This window comes from Rosa rugosa, chromosome 6, assembly GCF_958449725.1.
Source record: "Rosa rugosa chromosome 6, drRosRugo1.1, whole genome shotgun sequence".
NCBI lineage: Eukaryota > Viridiplantae > Streptophyta > Magnoliopsida > Rosales > Rosaceae > Rosa > Rosa rugosa.
In genome coordinates this window covers 41441598-41460654 of record NC_084825.1, presented here as the reverse complement: position 1 = coordinate 41460654, position 19057 = coordinate 41441598, and the positions used below count along the sequence as shown (strand labels likewise).

The 19057-nt window shown below is 38.5% G+C and overlaps 3 protein-coding genes across 5 annotated transcripts in view; 2 read left to right on the top strand and 1 right to left on the bottom strand.

The window, feature by feature from the left end:
• The window catches only part of LOC133714625 (large ribosomal subunit protein uL3z-like), a 77407-nt gene that overhangs the window by 25876 nt on the left and 32474 nt on the right, over window positions 1–19057 (bottom strand). The window contains exon 2 of one of the 2 annotated variants that reach the window (XR_009848754.1): window positions 17141–17179. Coding sequence is in view for 1 of the 2 variants with exons in the window: in XM_062140787.1 (XP_061996771.1) it covers window positions 17141–17395 (255 nt within the window). In the remaining variant the exon portion in view is untranslated. Of the gene's footprint in view, window positions 1–17140; window positions 17596–19057 lie in introns of those variants that run through there. The other variant, XM_062140787.1, reaches the window with a different exon arrangement.
• Window positions 6978–9578, top strand: LOC133715581 (NAC domain-containing protein 71-like). Its single transcript, XM_062142118.1, has 5 exons — window positions 6978–7186; window positions 7301–7593; window positions 8025–8132; window positions 8245–8475; window positions 8774–9578. The coding sequence occupies exons 1-5, from the start codon at window positions 7009–7011 to the stop codon at window positions 8876–8878; spliced, it is 915 nt and encodes a 304-aa protein (XP_061998102.1). The 5' UTR covers window positions 6978–7008; the 3' UTR covers window positions 8879–9578.
• On the top strand, window positions 14742–18691 carry LOC133714621 (uncharacterized). Of its 2 annotated transcripts, none has more exons than XM_062140780.1 (8): window positions 14742–15113; window positions 15201–15916; window positions 16023–16274; window positions 16386–16448; window positions 16630–16749; window positions 16851–17087; window positions 17627–17881; window positions 17978–18691. In XM_062140780.1, the coding sequence occupies exons 1-8, from the start codon at window positions 14951–14953 to the stop codon at window positions 18164–18166; spliced, it is 1995 nt and encodes a 664-aa protein (XP_061996764.1). In that variant the 5' UTR covers window positions 14742–14950; the 3' UTR covers window positions 18167–18691. The 2 variants fall into 2 exon arrangements, with proteins under 2 accessions (XP_061996764.1, XP_061996762.1); XM_062140778.1 differs by having other exon boundaries at window positions 17627–17890.

The following is a 19057-nucleotide window of genomic DNA, read 5'->3' as shown; positions in this document are numbered from 1 at the left end:
GATGTCTTATGATTGTTTTTGTCATATCTACCTCATATGATTATGTCGTTTGTGAAAAAATAACAAAATTATTTTTCCATCGCTAGGACTTAAACCCAGGTCTTTTTGGATGCGAACCAAATATCCTAACCAACTAGACTACAACAAATTTATGATTATTTTGTTATAATGTTATATTAATGCATGTATCAATTATTGACTCTAAAAGAGTACCCCTCTATTTTTGGCATATGGTACTCACATATTGGTATCAACAATATCAATTATATTTTCAACAAAATTGAGGTATGTATTTTCATGAGTTTGACAACTTCAATTTAATTTCCTCTTATTATCTTATCTGATAATTTAATATAAAATTGTTACTTTATAATGAGATCGAAACTACATGTTTCTTGATCCAATTACATGTGGACTTAAAATTCCTCCACTGATTGTTATACAATCAAATAGATCGAAACCTCTTGTTTCTTGATCTCCAATCATGTCAGGACCTTTGTCCCTTCTCTTTATGAGTACATGTGAACCTCTGTTCACTCCACTTTTAGAACATGCTTCTAATTGTGAAGACTCAAACCAAATATTTTGAGTATGAGGGCTATGGTCCCTAAATCTATTATTATTGGAAGTATATGCTTAATATGAACCATGTGTTCATTAATAAATTCAATTTGAACCATGAATGTTCATGATAAATATAATGACAAACATAGTTGTCTTGCATGCATATAATGCAACTATGGACATGATCCATTGCAATTGTTGATAATTTTTCACAATTGATGCTTCCAAAAGCTAAGGTAACAATCATTTCAAGAGCTGCAGATCTTGATTGATGGCCGACTCCAACTGAGCTCATATTATGTTACATATATGGAATACCATTGCATATATTGGTGATGAAATTTCCACCTACTTTATGTTGTATTAATCAACTATGAGTATACTACTGTATACTATATCATGAATTAAAAATTTCATTGAGCCAAATAAAAATTATTTTGGCGTGACCAATGTGTCTTTATTTTATCTACTATGTCATAAAGACTCATCTACATACATACTTTACATTGTTGTATAATACAACAACAGTTGCATACCTTCCTAATAAGGGCATTATAATTTATCGCATAGTTGCGAGTTGTCACTATAATGGGACAATCCTCCCGCCATTAGGGGAGAAATATCGTTTATAAAAAATGTGAATTGGTGTGAGATTTTATCTACCATATCTCATTTTAATTTTGAGAAAAAATCTCCATTCATTATCTTCTTGACCTAAAAAATGGGTTTGGGCCCGCCACCCACCAATGGATTTTCAATCCAATATTTATGAACACATATTGTGTGGTCAAATCTAATAGTCTTCCCACCGTTAGGGGGAGGAAAGACTAATGTAACGGCGCGAATTTATGTGGAATATATCCACCAAGTCCAATGTTTCAAGCTCCCTATAAGGGAAGATTATACAAACCCTACAACACTCTTCATGAGGTTATACAAAGATCCACATTCTTTAATTATTTTGTCCTTGAGAGACAACAAATGCCCTAAAAGAGGCAAGGGTACCTGATATCAACAAAGCTTATTATAGCTAATGCATGCATATATTTTGAATGTGTGATAGATCTCTAATTGATGATCATTGATGATATCTCATCTGTTGTAGCTACTAAATATCATCAAGGGTTGTATACTACCACGTTTCATTGTGTCGACAAATTATACTATTGGCCAAATTGGAAAGAGACAATTCCAATGAATTTGAATATTGTAAACGTGATGATCTATTTGGATTTTATAACCCCTAAAATACAAGAGGGTGTTCATTCCAGTGAATTAAAATCACTATGACACAAGTCTCTTTATAGAGACATGGGCTTATCATTCTTCTCCAAGCGACAACTTTTCTATAAGTACTGTGTTATATTGACGAGAGACTTATGGCATGTTGTCTTGGCTAATATGAAGATCTTAAAGGAAAATTGCTAAAAGCAAATCCCCAAATCCTATGTGTCATTATAAGCATATTGCTTAATCAAATCCTTGACCAATTCATATTGCCAAAGGCAAATCCATGAATGAATGAGCTTAAAGCTCACTCATGGAATCAAAAGTCTAAAGCTCATACATACTCATTCAATTATGGTCAAAGTGACTTATTGCCTCAATGAGTACTATGATAAGACTAAGAAATCGAATTCGAATCATACTCATAATGTTGCAACATATTCTAACTTTCGCGAAGTTATGAATTTATCTAGAGCTCATATTGAGCCTATATGAAATTATCAATTACACAAATTGATATTTATGGCTAAGTATGTCATACTTAAATTTCAATGCTCGGATAAAGGTAAATGTGTCAATTGTTGTTCATTTATATTGTTATTCTTTAACTAATATCTTTATCTATAATTTGAGCATATGAAATTGGTTCTACTCTTATCATGTCAGGTAAGATTCATGAAGAACATCATAGTTTTATTGGTAATGCCCTAACTTTTGCAGGAATTGCAATTCATGATGAGTCCCATTTATGCAAAGCACACATAGTCTCACCTATGTGATCGACACACCATATCTAATATACATGGTGCATGTATTTTATTACATACATGACTGAAGCTTGCAACAATCAGGGGGAACATTCAAAATTATGCTACCTAGGACATATGCGCGTTGTACTCTTTTTCTCCTTCGACCAGTGTTGTTTTTGTCTCACTGGGTTTTTGTTACTTGGCAAGGTTTTTGACGAGGCAACATTAAGCGCGTCCAACACCATATCATTTAGTGGTGGACATCCAAGGGGGAGTGTTATAAATATTATATAAATGTGGTTGTCCACTGTAAATATTTATTAGTTATGTCCTTATGATGTAAACATTACTCCTATATAAAGGGGTCTAATGAGAATGAAATACACACTTCTACCTCCTCCTACATTTTGTTTCTCTATTCTATCTCTCTCTAATTCTCTAGTTTATAACAAATATCAGTTTGTACATATTTATCGAAATTTTAGAAAAAGAAGATTATCAGAAAATTTTTTAATTTTTTTTTTTTAAAATTCAAGTTATTGGATTTACATATAAATATATATAAATAATAACTTCATTTACATCCAAAAAGAGCCTCTAGGTGGTTAAAAAAAACAGAAAATTACATATAAGTAACAGACCAAAGATTGAAAAACAGAAAACTCACCTTCTGTAAGTTTTATACAAATAAGGAAAAGGAGCGCAGGCCCAAAGAAAATAAAGTAGGCTTAATTCCTGATGTTTCATCCGCAATTACAAATTTGAACAATTTTTCGTTAAAATTACAATGATGCCACTATTGATAGAATAACCCAAAACAGAGATCTGATATGCAGAGTACCGTAAGCCAGCGATGAGCTCCCGCATCGTCTCCTCAAGGAGTCAAAGAAGTCCGCCTCGTCCAAGCGCTCTTATGCCTGCGACCGGAACAGAGGGATGGCGGCGTCGCTACCGATGATGATTACGTCGTTTCGGATGATTTTGAACCTGGTTGTGATATGTGAGAAGCTCTGATTGGTTTCGATCAATGAAGATCAACTGAATCGACGGCCGAGAACATCAAACCTCTGAAATCCGATGAGGAATTGGTCAGCTGCTGTTGGGCTATCACTGATGTTTAGTTTGCTGTTGATTTCGGTTAAGCACCTAATCTGCTAAATATGGGTTGAGCTCGAGTCTCTGGTGTGATTTCATGTTCAAGTTCTAGGACTAATTATTGGTTTGGGTTTCTCTACTTTTCATTGTGTTTATTCAATCTGGGTTTTGATCACTAAGAAAGGGAAGAGCGGCGGCGAAAATGCCGAGTCCACTGAGAAAGACGCCGTGCATGCCAGAACTAGGCTCGCCAAGATCAGTAACATCGGTGCAGGTTTCGAACTTCATGGCTGACTCAGACCTTGCGACTCCGGTGAATTCTGAAGAAGACGACGGAGAAAGATTTCGTCGCGGTTCCATGTGGTGATGGAATTGTAATGGAGTTCCGGATTCTGAAACCTCTGAGATCGAAGAGTGAGAGTACTGCCGGATTCGCCGAGAAATTATTAACCTTCGATTTCACTGCAGAGACCTCGGCCATACTATACTCATGATCATCCAACATTCACCGCTGTCACTGTAATCTACCACGAGATAACAAGCTGCACTATATTGAAGCTCAACAATGGAAGGCTGAAATTTCACATGGGCATTTTCTCGAACACTGGGTGTGCATGGCTACTCGTTATTATTCTTGGGCTACCTTGGCAGGTAATTAAAGAGACTAGAGCTGTGGCATTGAGTTTATAAATCTGAGACAAAGCTGCTGTAAATCGCTATGACATTGTAAGAATGATCGCAATTGGAGCAATTGGGAATGCACAATACTGCACTAGTAGTATGAGGTCATAACAGTAGCAGGATTGGACGAGTGCAGTAGCAAGATTAGGCGATGATGAGTGCAGTAGCAGAACACAAGTACAAGGGCAGTAGCAGAACTGGACGAGTATGAGTGCAGTAGCAGGATTAGGCGATGACGAGTAGCAGAACTGGACAGTATGAGTGCAGCGAGTGCAGTAGCAAGATTGGATGAGCGCAGTAGCTGAACACGAGTACAAGTGCAGTAGCAGAACTGGACGAGTATGAGTGCAGCGAGTGTAGTAGCAGGATTGGACGAGTATGAGTGCAGCGAGTGTAGTAGCAGGATTGGACGAGTATGAGTGCAGCGAGTGTAGTAGCAGAATTGGACGAGCACAGTAGCAGAATTAGGCGATGACGAGCGCAGTAGCAAAACACGAGTACAAGTGCAGTACCAGAACTGGATGAGTATGAGTGCAGTGCAGTAGCAAGATTGGACGAGTACAGTAGCAAGATTAGGTGATGACGAGTGCAGTGGCAGAACACGAGTACAAGTGCAGTAGCAGAACTTGACGAGTATGAGATTATTCTAAAAAAAAAAAAAACAAAGATAGCATAAAGGGATTAGAAGTCAAAAGAAGTAATTAAGGGTAAAAAAGTAAATTAACTCATGACATGTGGCAAGTGGAGAGAAGATTGTCCTTATTTGTAAGATTTAATCCTAATAAAGGAATTAAAAGTCAAAATAAGTAGTTAAAGGTAAAAAAGTAAATTAACTCATGACATGTGGCAAGTGGAGAGCAGATTGTCCTTGTTTGTAAGATTTAGTCCTTATGTGTTTAATTCAATCTTTAAATGATGTAATTGTTAAGTCATCTTTTGTCAATAACTTATATCTAATTTGTTATAAAAAAAAACGCTCGTCATGACTCATGGAGTCATGAATTATAATATATGATGAATATGATAGTTATAAATCTCTTAAGTTGCCGACTATTTCTTCTATAAAAGAATAGTAAGGATGAATCTAATTAGATGACTGGTCATGCACTTCTCTACATTGATTATATCCATAAACGTTATAGCTAAATTGACTGTTGCATTCATGATATTCATATGAGATCCCACTACGCTCTGTGTCTAAACTAATAGAGTTAAAATTTAAGGCAACTAAAGCAACATCAAATGGAGTCTTTGATCGTCAGTTGCATCTCTAATCCTCCTCCCATATATAATCTTCTCTTGAGCACCATGACTACCTATTTTAGCTCCGTAGTCTTCGTCTTGGGTAGCATAATCAAAATTAGTTTCACAGGTAAATTGGTTCAATCCTCCACCCATAGAATATTGCCCATATTCATGCCCTTTACCTCCACCACTTTTTCCACTTCCACCATCTTCATCATCATCTAGTGAGTGAGTTACTTTTTGAAACATGGCTCCATTAGGTTTGTTTTATTTTGCTAAGATTGCTCCAAGGGGATTTATTCTCACCCAAATTTCTCTTGAGGGGATTACTTCTTACTCAGATTCACCTTAAAGGGATTTTTCCTCACCCAGATTCCCCTTGAGAGAATTACTCCTCACCAATATATTCACCTAGAGAGAATTTATGCTCACACAGATTCGTCTTTAGATAATTACTTCTAAGTTCTCACTTATATTCACCTTCACGAGATTTCTCCTCACCAAAATTGACTTTGAAAAGATTTCGCCTCACCTAAATCTGCCTTGAGAAGTTTTACCTCGAGGCATTTTTGTCAAACAATTAAGTTGCGCCACTGCCTCTCACAAATATTTCAAGCCTTGGTATTAAGTATGTATATAGTATATTGTTATCCTAAAACATGAAAATCAAAAAACATGTGTCATAAGATCTCATATTTGAACAGTTGGGCGTATGTGGAATTCAAATAACATTTATCACAAGTTTAGGAAACATAACACAGAAGAAAAAAAGGTGAAAGTAAGGAATGGTTGCTATGACTTGGTTCAGAGTTTGCTGGGTTTATAGTTTTGTTCCATTTTAGGAATTTTGTTTTGTTTTAATAGTGAAAAACTCACAGCTTCTCTTAACAGAACCAAAATCTAACAAATCATGGCACAAGACTGGAAAGCCAAAAGAAGAGAGAGAGAGAGAGAGTAATTCCAGCTAGCTATATTCTGTATATATCAAAAATGAGTGACCGCATCAGGAAGTTTTGCTTCTCTCCAACTGTGCTTGATATCGACAAAAAGAAAGAGATCTGGTTAAATACTTAAATGAATGAAAGCACCCATTAGGAATAGAATAATGAGGACCCCACTTGGACTCCTTCCGGCAGAAGGTCTTGACTACTTGTGAAGCACGTCTGGAAATCCTATTGGACATTTCTCCATCCTCCAATCACAAACTCTGCAAACAAATCTTTACTCTTTACACACAAATGGAAAAAGTTTAGATATATTCCTCACTTTTCATATAAACTTGCTAGAGGGGTTAGTCGCAACAGACAAACATGACACGTAATAGGGTCGGGTCGTACGACATGTCGGGTTTACTTGAACTTGAAGGCCATATATACACCTTCACTCTTCTCCTCTGCTTCTCAGAGCTGACCATTGAGAGAGAAAAGAGATATATCACAACAACAATATGAGCAGAGAGAACACGACGCCGCTTTCAGTGCCGACAGGCTACAGGTTCCATCCCACCGAAGAGGAGCTTGTGAACCACTATTTGAAGAAGAAGATTCATGGTGGAAATGATTCCGAAATCAACCAAATCATCCCTGAAATCGACCTCTGCAAATACGAGCCGGCTGAGCTCCCTGGTAACTAAAGATTCAACCTTTCTCAATGTTGATCATTACCCATTTCTGAATATGATGCACTATGAACAGAGTCAGTTCTGATTTTCGTGTTCTGTGTTTTGGGCTTTTGGGCAGCTTTGTTGGGGACTGAAACAGAGGCTCATGACATGGAGTGGTTCTTCTTCACCAGAAAGACTTACAAGTACAACAAAAGCTCTCGCTCGAAGCGAACCACGAACAAGGGATACTGGAAAATCACAGGCCCGGAGCGTGGGATTAAAGCTCGACGATCCAAAGCTGTGATTGCGAAGAAGAGGACATTGACTTTTTACCAGGGTCGTGTGCCGACATCGAAGAAGACCAGCTGGGTCATTCATGAGTATTACCTTCCTGGAAATGGAGTTATTCCGTATCCGAAGCAGGCCCAGGTCAGTCTCTATTTCTCTTTGTCAGTTTTCTGTGATTGTGCCATGGAAGTGTGAAACAGGGCATGAGTTTTCTGTGATTGTGCCATGCATATACTAATTAACAACTCAGAAAAGTGAACAGGGTCATATGCGTATACTAATTACACGTGATGTAAAAGCCCAACTGGTTGAGCTCAAAGCAAGATAGGAACTAAAACATTACTGAAAGCAATTATTAACTTCTCTTTGAGTTCATCTTGCTATGACAAACTCATGCCCTGTTTCAATGTTTTAACAGTGTTACAGATTGTCCTGAACCCATTAGCCACATTTAGTGGATTGAGAGCTTAGTATGTCATAGACATCAGTGGAGTTATAAATGGGTTATGTGTTTGGTGTGTGTCATAGATATTCATACTCGTTAACCATGATCTCGCCTCAAATTTACGCAGGGTGACTTTGTTATCTGTCGCTTGAAGATTAGATCAGATAGGAAGGATTCTTCGGTCAGTAATGAAGAAGAACCTGGTAGCGCGAGTCTGTCTGAAATGAATCAAGAGGTAGTAACAAAGATATTCTTTGTTGTGTTGATATATGGAGCATGAGAAGTATATCGAAATTAAGATCTTGCTTGCTTAAAATTTTGGATCCTGACTTTATACTCGGGCACAGGGAAATGAGGAGTTGCTACTCCATCAACCTCAACCTCTGGATGACTGCTGCTCCTCAGCACTGCGGTCACCGGTGTCCCAAGAGCTGGAAGCTGTTCTGCAAACCAACGGCACTAATCATGATTGTAATGAGTTGCAATCACCATTTGGAGATAGTGAGTCCTGTGTTCAAGATGGGAATGAAGTTTCAACCTGTGATGAATGTGAGACTGTGTATGATGTGTTTCCACAGGTGAGAATGAACATGCTTTGTTGTTGTTAAACATTTCGGCTATAAATCCCAAGACCTATAGCAAAATTTAAGTCGGCGAGACACGAATATAAATAGAAATTGCTGATTCTTATGTTACAAGAATATCTTTGCAACCACTGATGATATAATGAGCCTGCTAACTACATTTAGTCTAAGTTAGAAATGAAGTTGTAGATGATATGTGAAATCGCATCCTGTTTGAACATCTTCTTATACTAACTCAATATGCACGTAAAAGTATGAACTAATGCTTGCTTTTTTGTGATTGTTAATTCAGTTACGTGATCTGCCAGAACAAAATCTGGATTCACTCTTTGGTCCACATCAGCAACAGGAGTACTGCCCCTCTATACTACAGTCACCAATATACACAAAGCTGTGAGATGTTCCATATCCACTTCAGCCACAAGAGTATTGCCCTTCCATACTGCAGTCACCAATATACACAAAGCTGCGAGATGCTCCATATCCACTTCAGCCACAAGACTACTGCCCCTCCATACTGCAGTCATCAATATACACAAAGCGCATGTCTACTTCAGCCACAAGAATACTGCCCCTTCATACTGCAGTCACCAATATACACAAAGCTGTGAGATGTTCCACATCCACTTCAGCCACAAGAGTATTGCCCCTCCATACTGTAGTCACTAATATACACAAAGCTACGAGATGTTCCACATCCACTTCAGCCACAAGATTACCAGCTCTCAAAGTTGCAATCACCAATGTACACAAAGCTGGGAAATGTTTCACATCAACTTCAGCCACAAGATTACCAGCTCTCAAAGTTGTAGTCACCAATATACAAAAGTCACCAATATACACAAAGCTGGGAAATGTTTCAAATGGCATTCTCTATTGTGGTGAATGCAATAATTGGCAATCAGCATTTAAGAAAAAAATTTCAACAGATGAAGTTGACATAACAGTACGTTAGACAGATCATGTCTAATTTTAATAGTTTGAACTGTAGCTAGTTGGTTGATGGAATAGTAGTTGCAAATGTGTGTGATTGTTAATAGTTTGAATCCTTGTAAGTAATTTATCAAGTTTAATGGGATTTTGTGTACTTTTATCTCCGTTTTTCTGTTGATGGCTCAATAGTAAAGACAAAAAAAATCACTATAAGACTGAGTTTGGGGATTTGAGTATATGACATAGCTACGAACAAAATAAGTTGAAAGGCATTTAAACCTCGCACTGGCAATTTGCTTATGCAAAATTAGAGTTGAGCAGCACTGATGCCTTTGAATACAAAGAGAGAATTTGACCAGCAACATTGTTTTAAATTAGTGTTGATCTTTAAGTAGTCTTATACTAACTTTACCTTATGGTAGACTAGTGCATGTATCACTTTTGTATTCTACTTTGTTACTTTCTTTCATCAAATGGGTTTCAGATTTTTGTTGAACATAGTGTATAACTATTTTTCTTTTTTGAATGCAAGGGGTGTCAATCCATTATAGTAAAGTAGGAAACATTACAAAATATGACTCACTTGGAATTTGGGCAACAACAGGAAGAGTCATGAATGAAAAATGTAAGATAAAACCTAGACTAATCAAACATAATGACTTCATGAGATGAAGCTCAAGTGCTGTAGAAAACCAGTTTCAACACTACTAGGATGATTTTTTACTACAATAAAAAAAATCATCTCAATTTATTCATGTTCCCAACGAAGCAACTCTACTCTAGGGCACCCTCGAGAGTGCTTTCCTCTGGCACAATTTCTTTACCAGAAGACATGTGCTGCTCCCCAACAGTAGGGGTGCTTTCCTATGATGCATACTTTCTGAACTAGTTTCCAAAAAGACAGGTGATAAAAGAACGCCACAATTTCAATTCACCCTGAGAAAAATTAATAGGAAACATTCTACCTGAGTGATCTAAGGAATGTGCTGAAAAGAGCCCTCGTCGCAAGCAGAAAGTTAGATAGACATGTGAAACTTCCGAATACAACAGAACTCCAAAACCAACTAGGGGCCCAAGAAGCCTATTGAGGCCCAAATCTAGCAGCCCTGCTGAACAACACCATGACGGTGTTGCCAACATCATCTTTGGTCGATCAGACAACCACTACATCAAGAGAACCCTTGCCGTCGAAATCCCCCAGAACCGGGGTTGAACTTGGGTCCAAACACAACCCATATACACAGCAAACCATATTGATATGGACACCCAAAACCAAATATGATCCCTAGCGTCGCCACTTCGAATCATCGCCCTATCGGGCCGCAATGAGCTGACATCTAGCCGAACCGATGTCGTTGAGATGTCGGAGGTCGTGTCCGGCGGTGCCCAAACAGCATTAGAGCAAGTCCACCCGTTGAGATTGGCAGGTCAATACTGTTCACTGCTTTTTGCCTTTCATTTCCACCATCTAGGTTGGCTAGTCAGATACTGTTCACAAAAGGTCACCAATTGTCAGTTGGCAGGTCAAGGTCAAGAAATTGACCCAGAAAGTGACCCAGAGTGACCTTTTGTGAATAATATCTGACCAGTCAACCTAGATGGTAGAAATGAAAGACAAAGCAGTGAATAGTATTGACCAGCCAACCTCAACGGGTGGACTTGCTCTTAACATCAAGCTTGATGGCCGCATTAAAGCTGTTAACACCTATTTTTTCCGGCATCCTCTGCAACTCCAACAACTGCAGTCTTGGCCAAGGCTGGACCCAGCCCATTTTGACAAACATCGATGTACAACCACAAAGCCGCCACCATCCAACATCACCTACAGCAATAGCAAGATCAAAGCAATCTGAACCCGGCTAATGAAATTCAACCAAGCCCAATCCCTTTCGATTTGAAATTTCCAAAAAAGAAAAACCAGTTTGCTATAGAGCCCAAGACTGAACCCTCCGATCACCACCGCAACCGATCATATCGTGAACCAATCTGCCAACAAACATGAATGTGGAGCATGGTTCTAAAAAACGGCCTAGGCGATTGCGTTAGGCGCGGGGCTTCTTGACGGCCGCTGGGCGCTAGGCGCTGCTCCTCGAGCTTTGCAATATCGGCGTGTTGTCGTGAAACGTGGCCAGAATGGATGGGTTAGGAAGAGATCGGGTCAGGGTCTGGATCTCCTCGATGAATCCGGCGCTGCAGTCGGAGCAAAAGATCGAGTCTTAGCCCAATACCTAACCCGAATCGTTCTGCTGCATGTGTAGCACCAGTAGGAAGCGCCCATGGAATCCATCTGAGATGAGCTAATCCCTAATTTCACAAAGGGGGCCAAATTTAGCGAAGAGGCAAAAGAGCAAAAGGCTCTTGCTTTATGGACGAATTGAATCCGGTAAAGTTAAATTAGAGGTCAGAAATCAAGAATGAATTGGAATTGAATGGGGTTGAGCTTTGTGAGAGAGAGAGAGAAAAGAGAGAGAGACGAAAGTGAAAAAGAAGAAGAGAAGCAGAATGATGATTTAGAATTAATTGTTAATGAATTATCAATGAATTGGTTATTAACAATGTTCTTTTATTAGCTCAATATTAATCAATGAAATAAAATTGATTGCTAATAAATAATTAATAAACTATTTTATTTATATAATTATATATTATAGAAATAAAATAATTTTTTAAAAAAAACCGCCTAGTGCTCTAGGCGCTAGGCCCCAGACCACCGCCTGACTAGCGCATAACGTTTTTTAGAACCTTGATGTGGAGGTGACGAGAACTTCCATGGAAACAGCCGAAAGCCGGGCGCTAGAGTTTAGAGAGAGTTCAATCTTGGTTTTCATCATTTTTGTTAGGGTGCGGCTATTGCCACCCTACTATTTTCTTAGTTCACCTTACAAACATTTGAATTATTGAAAGACTATATTACCCAAGTGCAAAATGTCTAATAAGTACACTAACTTTTTTAAAATCCTAATCTGTATGGAAAATTAAATACATAACTAATTAATTAAATACAAAGACTACTTAATTTTTCATTGAATAACATTAATCTTTGTCTTCACCACCCAAATTTGAATTTATTAATATTTTTTTCAATCTTTTTGTTGCCTCCACATTGTAATTCGTGTATCAATTCACAAAACTATTAGTGTTAACTTCATTATCTTTGCAATACCCTTTGTAAAACACAAAGAAAAAAAAATCAATCTCTTCTCCGTTGCTCATATATAATTGTTAACTTACTAATCTTTTAACATGAATTAAAATAGATGAACATTGAAATTGAAAGAAAAAAAAATTTAAAAAATAGAAGTGAATCAGATTATAATTTTATTAGGAAATTTAATATATTTTATTTTATTTATTGGTATAAATTAAATGAGAGATTTTCGTTAAAAAAAAAAATTCTTTAATTGGATATGTCATGTAATGATATTTCTGGAAAGAGAAATAGTTAGTAAATATAAGGAAAAATTTTAGTTTAGTACCCTGAGGTTTGGGGGTAACATCATGTCAGTCCCTGCTGTTTCAATTTGATCAGCAACACCCATGTGCTTTCAATTTCAATCAGCCGTGTCCAAATTTTACTGTTCTGTCCAAATCAAATGTTAAACGATGACCTGGCAACGACCAACTGATTAGGTGGGTCCACTTAAAGGGCTAAATTTGACATTTCACACAATTTTCCTAACCAAAAAAAAAAAAAAAAGGATCGAATGATCCTAAATTTTGGAAGAACAACAGGAAGGTACTAAGCTACCGAAAGTATACTCATTCGGTTGCAAATCAAAATCCACATTATCCTTCTAAGAATTCCAAATCCTTACAGTTAGGAGGCCTCCGAGCGGTGCAGTTTCCTTGGTCGGCGACGTCGGTGGTTGTTCTGGGGATTGTTTCAACGGCCCATTTTGAGGCGGTAAGGCTACGATTAGCTGCGGCTTTTGGCGGAGGCGATAGAGGGTGTGGACTCTGAGCGCGGTGCGTTTGTGCCAGGTTTAGTGACGTCGAGTTTCGTAGTGGCGATAACGGCAGCGGGGTTCGACAGTCGATTCGAAGAGGACAGTGGAGACTTGAGTTGAGTTAGGGTCGGGTCGGGGGTTTCTTCCCAGACCGCGACGATGGGGGAGAGTCGAGGACGACCACCAGAGGAATGGACGGTGCGCTGCCTTCTGGCTCCGATAAGAACGACCTGACAGAAGAAGGGAAGGAGGTGGGTGATGGGTCGTGGGCCCTGTCTGGTTGGGCTGCAGAGCGGCGGGGAGAGATGTGCTCTCTTCCATCTTCAACGACCTGCGCGTTGGTTCTTCCAAAATTTAGGATCATTCGATCCATTTTTTTTTTTGATTAGGAAAATTGTGTGAAATGTCAAATTTAGCCCTTTAAGTGGGCCCACCGAATCAGTTGGTCGTTGGCAGGTCATCGTTTGACGTACGATTTGGACGGAACAGTAAAATTTGGACACGGCTGATTGAAATTGAAAGCACAGGGGTGTTGCTGATCAAATTGAAACAGCAGAGACTGACATGATGTTACCCCCAAACCTCAGGGTACTAAACTGAAATTTTTCCAAAATATAATCATTGAAATTAATATGTAGGGTGTAATGAGCAAATAGGGTGAACAAAGAAAATGATAGGGTGACAATAGCTGCACCCTTTTTGTTAACATCACAACCCAACGTGTAATGTAAAACTAATGGGTTTCTACTTTCTAGTAGAAGTATTGTTCCAAGTTTTTAACCTAAAGATGAATGCCCCTTCGGACAAAAAAAAAAAAAGAAAAAAAAAAAAGGATGATATGTATCAATTAGAAACTAATGGGTCTCCCTAATTTTCGTTTTCATTAATTTGTTCTTCCTCTTTTGTGTTAGTGGTATTGTTTAAATTTGATGTCATTCTCATTGTTCTCCAGGGGTCTGGCTTTTGTGCCACCCCATTAGATTGTACATTATCTTTTTTTTCAATAAATTTGGGGGTGGGAGAGCACTTGCTCTTCCCGACTCCTATCTTAACCAAAAAAAAAAAATTGATATGATGACCCATCTTAGACTCCTTCCAGAGGAAGGTCTTGACTCTTGACTCCTTATGAAGCCACGTCTCCAAACCCAGTTGCACATCTCCATTCTCCAATCACAAATCTTTACACAAAGTTGGAAAAAGTTTAGATTCCTCTCTCTAAAACTGAACTTGCTAAAGAAGTTTAGTCACAACAGTCAAAAATGACGTGTAGTCGGGTCGGTTTACTCGGGTCTTCCAAACCCGGGTGACATGCCGGGTTTACTTGAAGACTAAATACGCCTTCACTCTGCTTCTTAGACCTCACATTGAGAGAAAGGAAAGGAATTTTCGACAAAACATTTTGAATTTTACATAATTCCCTTGGAGATATAAACCTATCTATGAACATGCATTAAAAGAATCCCTTAAACGCGTTATTGGTCTTCAACTAGACATTTTAAATACAACCTCAGTCTTTCCTCTGCACTTCAAAATCAGCTATACTTCTAAAACCAGAGCAAAGAACAATAGTACTGATCAAAGTGAAAGAGATGAGCTGGGGCCTTTTCACAGTTCCACCAGGATACCGATACCGACCCACTGACGAGGAGCTGCTGAGTGACTTGGAGAAGAAGAATCAGGGCAAGGACTCCCAAATCATGTCCATCATCCCTGAAATCGAGGTGTGCAAGCACGAGCCTCGTGAGCTACCAGGTGATCCATCTCCGGAACCAAAACACCATCAATTTCAATTATTATTATTAATGATCCAGTCATGTTTATTGTGTTGCGTTTTTGCAGAACTGGCGTTCAGAAGGCAGCAAAATCTGGGGTGGAAGCTTTTCTTTTTCTTCTTCTTTTGGTTTACAAGGGCAGAGTCTTGGTATAGTCAGGGCAAGTGGTACTTCTTCGCTCCGCGTGAATACAAGTACCCTAACAGCAATCGCTCCAAGAGGACTACAGGGGAAGGGTCCTGGAAGGTCACAAGCAAGGACCGAGACATCAAGGCGCCGGGCACCAAAGCTGTGATTGGGAGAAAGAGGACCTTGACCTTCTACATTAAACGTGGATTGCTGAAACCCCAGAAGACCGGCTGGGTTATTCATGAGTATTATCTCACTCGGGCAAATTCTGATGAGCAGATAGGGGACTTTGTTGTCTGTTGCTTGAAGTACAAGTCAGACAACTCTGATCATGATGAGGATGCCCCATTCTGCTATCGTGGTAGCTGCAGTATGGGCTCCAATGTTGCAAATCAGGCTGAAGAAAATTTGGCATCCAATGAGCAGGTTAATGTTGTTCCAATTCCCAATGGCAATGATGGAGAAGCTGAAACTGGTGGTGGTACGATTACTGAAGCAGAAGAACGCCTGGCATTTAAGAAGCTGGGAGATGCTCTTCAGATTCCCATTGGAAATCAGCATGAAGTCCAAGGCTTGCAAATTGATCCTTGTAATCTTTCGACCTCTGTTGAAGGTCAAGCTGATAGAATTAATTCATCTGATATGAATGAAGAGGTTAGAACAAACTTTCATTTTGATTTCTGCTATGAAATTTTCAATATGAAGCACAAGAAGTATATTCGAAATGTTAACTGACACTTTCTTGTTTTTGATCAAACAGCTACTAAATGATCCAGAAAATATGGATTCGTTGTTTCATCCACCCGCGGCACCTCTACTGCATCAGCTACATCAGTCACCAATGTATACCACCAATGTCCATAATGATGAATGCCGTAAGAGGAAATATCCATTTGAGGATAATCACTCTTCTCATACGAAGAAGAACAATATTTCAACCATTGATGGTGACGAACTAGTTAGCAACACCACATCTAATTCTGAAAATCAAGCTGCAGATGTGATTCCAGAGGTGAGAATAAGCATGCTCTTTTAAACACTTACTTATTTGAACTTCTAAATATGTCGCAGCACTAGAAGTGAATCCAAACTTAACTCTTTCTTTTTGTGATTGTTAATACAGGGATATTCTCAACCAGGAGCAAATCTGGGATCTGATTTTGATTCATATCCAAAGCAGGCCCAGGTGATTCTCTATTTCTATTTCAGTGTTGTTATTGTGATCTGTTCAGTGGATTAAGAATTTAGTATCTGTTGTGTGTTTATGTGTCTCCTCAATGAAAATAATTTCAATTGCTGGTTATTAATTGCATAATATAATAGAGATTCCTGCTTATTAACCATGGCATCGCCTCAAATTTACGCAGGGTGACTTTGTTATTTGTCGCGGGTGTGTGATGAAGAATAAATCAGATAAGAAGGATTCTTTGGTCAGTGATGAAGGGGAACCGGATAGTGCGGATGTGTCTAATTGGAAAATTCAAGCGGTAAGAATGTACATGTTCTCTGTCTTGATATGGAGCACCAGAAGTATATCAACATTAAGATCTTGCTTGCTTATAATTCTGAATTTTGATTTTATAATCAGGCACACAAAAATGATGAACCACTTCTTCATCAACCTCAGCCTCTGGATGACAGCTGCTCCTCTGCAGTGTGGTCATCGGCATCCCTAGAGCTGGAAGCTGTTCTGCAAGCCAATGGCACTAATGATGATTGTAACAAGTCGCAATCACCATTTGGAGATATTAATTCTTGTCTAGAAGACAAGAATGAAGTTTCAACCTGTGATGAAAATGAGAGTATGGATGGTGTGTTTGCACAGGTAAGAATTAATGTGCATTTTGTAGTTGAACATTTTGTAGTGCCACCATTCACCTGGATCTCCATGAGATGTGCTTTCTTCTGCTTCAAACCCTTCATCTTCCTGATCCGAGTGTGAGCCAAAACTCGAATAACAGTAGCATATTTAATCAGTTTCTCAAACTGCATGTCCTTCAATGTTCTTCTTTCCTTCGTCAGTTTCATAGGTCTTGGAGTACTTTGCGAAAGCCTTCTTCTTGGACTTGCACCAGTTCTTGTAAAACCTCCTCTTAACCTCCTCACTCTAGCAAAACTTAAGTCGCAAGTCATGCACGAATATAAACAGAAATTGCTGATTCTTAAGTTACAAGAATATCTTTCTAACAACTGATGATATAACGAACTTGTCAACTACATTACGTCCAAATTATACAATGAAGTTGTAGCAGATGATATGTGAAATCGCATGCATCCTCTTTGAACATCTTCTACAAACTTGTTATGCGCATAAAAGTATGAAACTATGAACTAATGCTTGCTTTTTTGTGATTGTTAATTCAGCTTTGTGACCCACCGGAAGTAAATCTAGATTCACTCTTTTGTTCACTTCAGCCACAAGATGACCGGCTCTCCATACCGCAGTCACCAATATACACAAAGCTGGGAAATGTTCCAGATGCCAATCCCTATTTTGGTGAATGCAATAATTGGCAATCTGCATTTAAGAAAAACATTTCAACCAATGAAGTTGACATACCAATTAGACATATCATGTATAATTTTGAAAATCAAGCTACAGATTGTAGGATTCCAGAGGTGAGAATGGTATGCTATATGAAATTAATCTCAACTAAGTCTGTTCACGCTTTAAACTAAATGCTAAATGCTTGTTTGTTATGATTCTTAATCCAGGTGCATCGTCAAACCAAAGAAAATATGGAATCATCATTTTATCCATTTCAGCCACAAGATTCAGCACTGCAGTCAATGATGTATCCAATATATGGAGATGCTCTACATAATATTGAATGCAATGAGTTGCAATCTTCGTTTGGGGACTATGACTCCTCTCACAAAGTTGTAGAATACAAGCATTGCTGACCAGGATTATTACTCTTCTGATCATTCAGCTCAAACTCCTTCCATAGACTCCAACCTACCAAAGTCATTGGGAAGGGTCTACCGTGGGGATAGTAGAATAAGCGGCTATGATACAAACACCGAAGTAGTCCATGAATGGGTCCAATATTCGTCTGCATTAGCTATAGGAAATACCCTCCAATGTAGCTAACGAACTCCAAGAGGTCTGATAGTATCCTCTAATGATACGACGATCTTCCAAGTAACACGAACTTTTTTAGCAGTGCTATTTGATGGTTTAGTCTATGCACTCGGGATGTTAGATAGGATGGTCCCAGACCTCATACATGATTGTGAAGAGAATTGTCACTAAATTAATAGCTAGTTAGGGTATTATTGAAGTAGTAGTTACAGTTACCAAAATGTAATAGTTGATTGGTTGATGGAGTAGTGGTTACAAATGTGTATGATTGTTGTTGTTTAGATTTTAGAACCTTGTAAGTAATTTATTAAGCTTAATGGAATCTTGTGTATCATGTTTTTCCATTTTTCATCTGAGGGCTCAAAAGCTGAGACAATAATTCACTATAAGACTGAGTTTGGGAATTTGGGTATTTCATGGCTACTAGAACAGAATAAAACAGTAAAGGACATGCAACCTCTTATTAGCCATCTGTTCAAGGAAGCTTAAAACCTAAACAATTTACATTCCCACTACCTCTGCAGGGATGAGAATAAGTTGAATTAGAGTTGACCAGTAATGTTGCATGTGAATACAAAGAGAGAATTTGACAAGCAACACTGATTTAAGATAGTGTTTTTGCCCTCTCCCCTAAGGGCATCTTCCACCATAGGCCAAAAGCAAAATGTTTTTAACCTACTAAAAATAAAATTCTCTTAAATATACATATT

Coding starts and splice junctions, on each gene's coding strand:
- LOC133715581 (XM_062142118.1), top strand. CDS start 7,009: ATGAGCAGAGAGAACACGACGCCGCTTTCAGTGCCGACAGGCTACAGG. Junction 7,594..8,024: donor CGTATCCGAAGCAGGCCCAG/GTCAGTCTCTAT, acceptor AAATTTACGCAG/GGTGACTTTGTTATCTGTCG. Junction 8,133..8,244: donor TGTCTGAAATGAATCAAGAG/GTAGTAACAAAG, acceptor ACTCGGGCACAG/GGAAATGAGGAGTTGCTACT.
- LOC133714621 (XM_062140778.1), top strand. CDS start 14,951: ATGAGCTGGGGCCTTTTCACAGTTCCACCAGGATACCGATACCGACCC. Junction 16,275..16,385: donor CTGCAGATGTGATTCCAGAG/GTGAGAATAAGC, acceptor TTGTTAATACAG/GGATATTCTCAACCAGGAGC. Junction 17,088..17,626: donor TGGATGGTGTGTTTGCACAG/GTAAGAATTAAT, acceptor TTGTTAATTCAG/CTTTGTGACCCACCGGAAGT.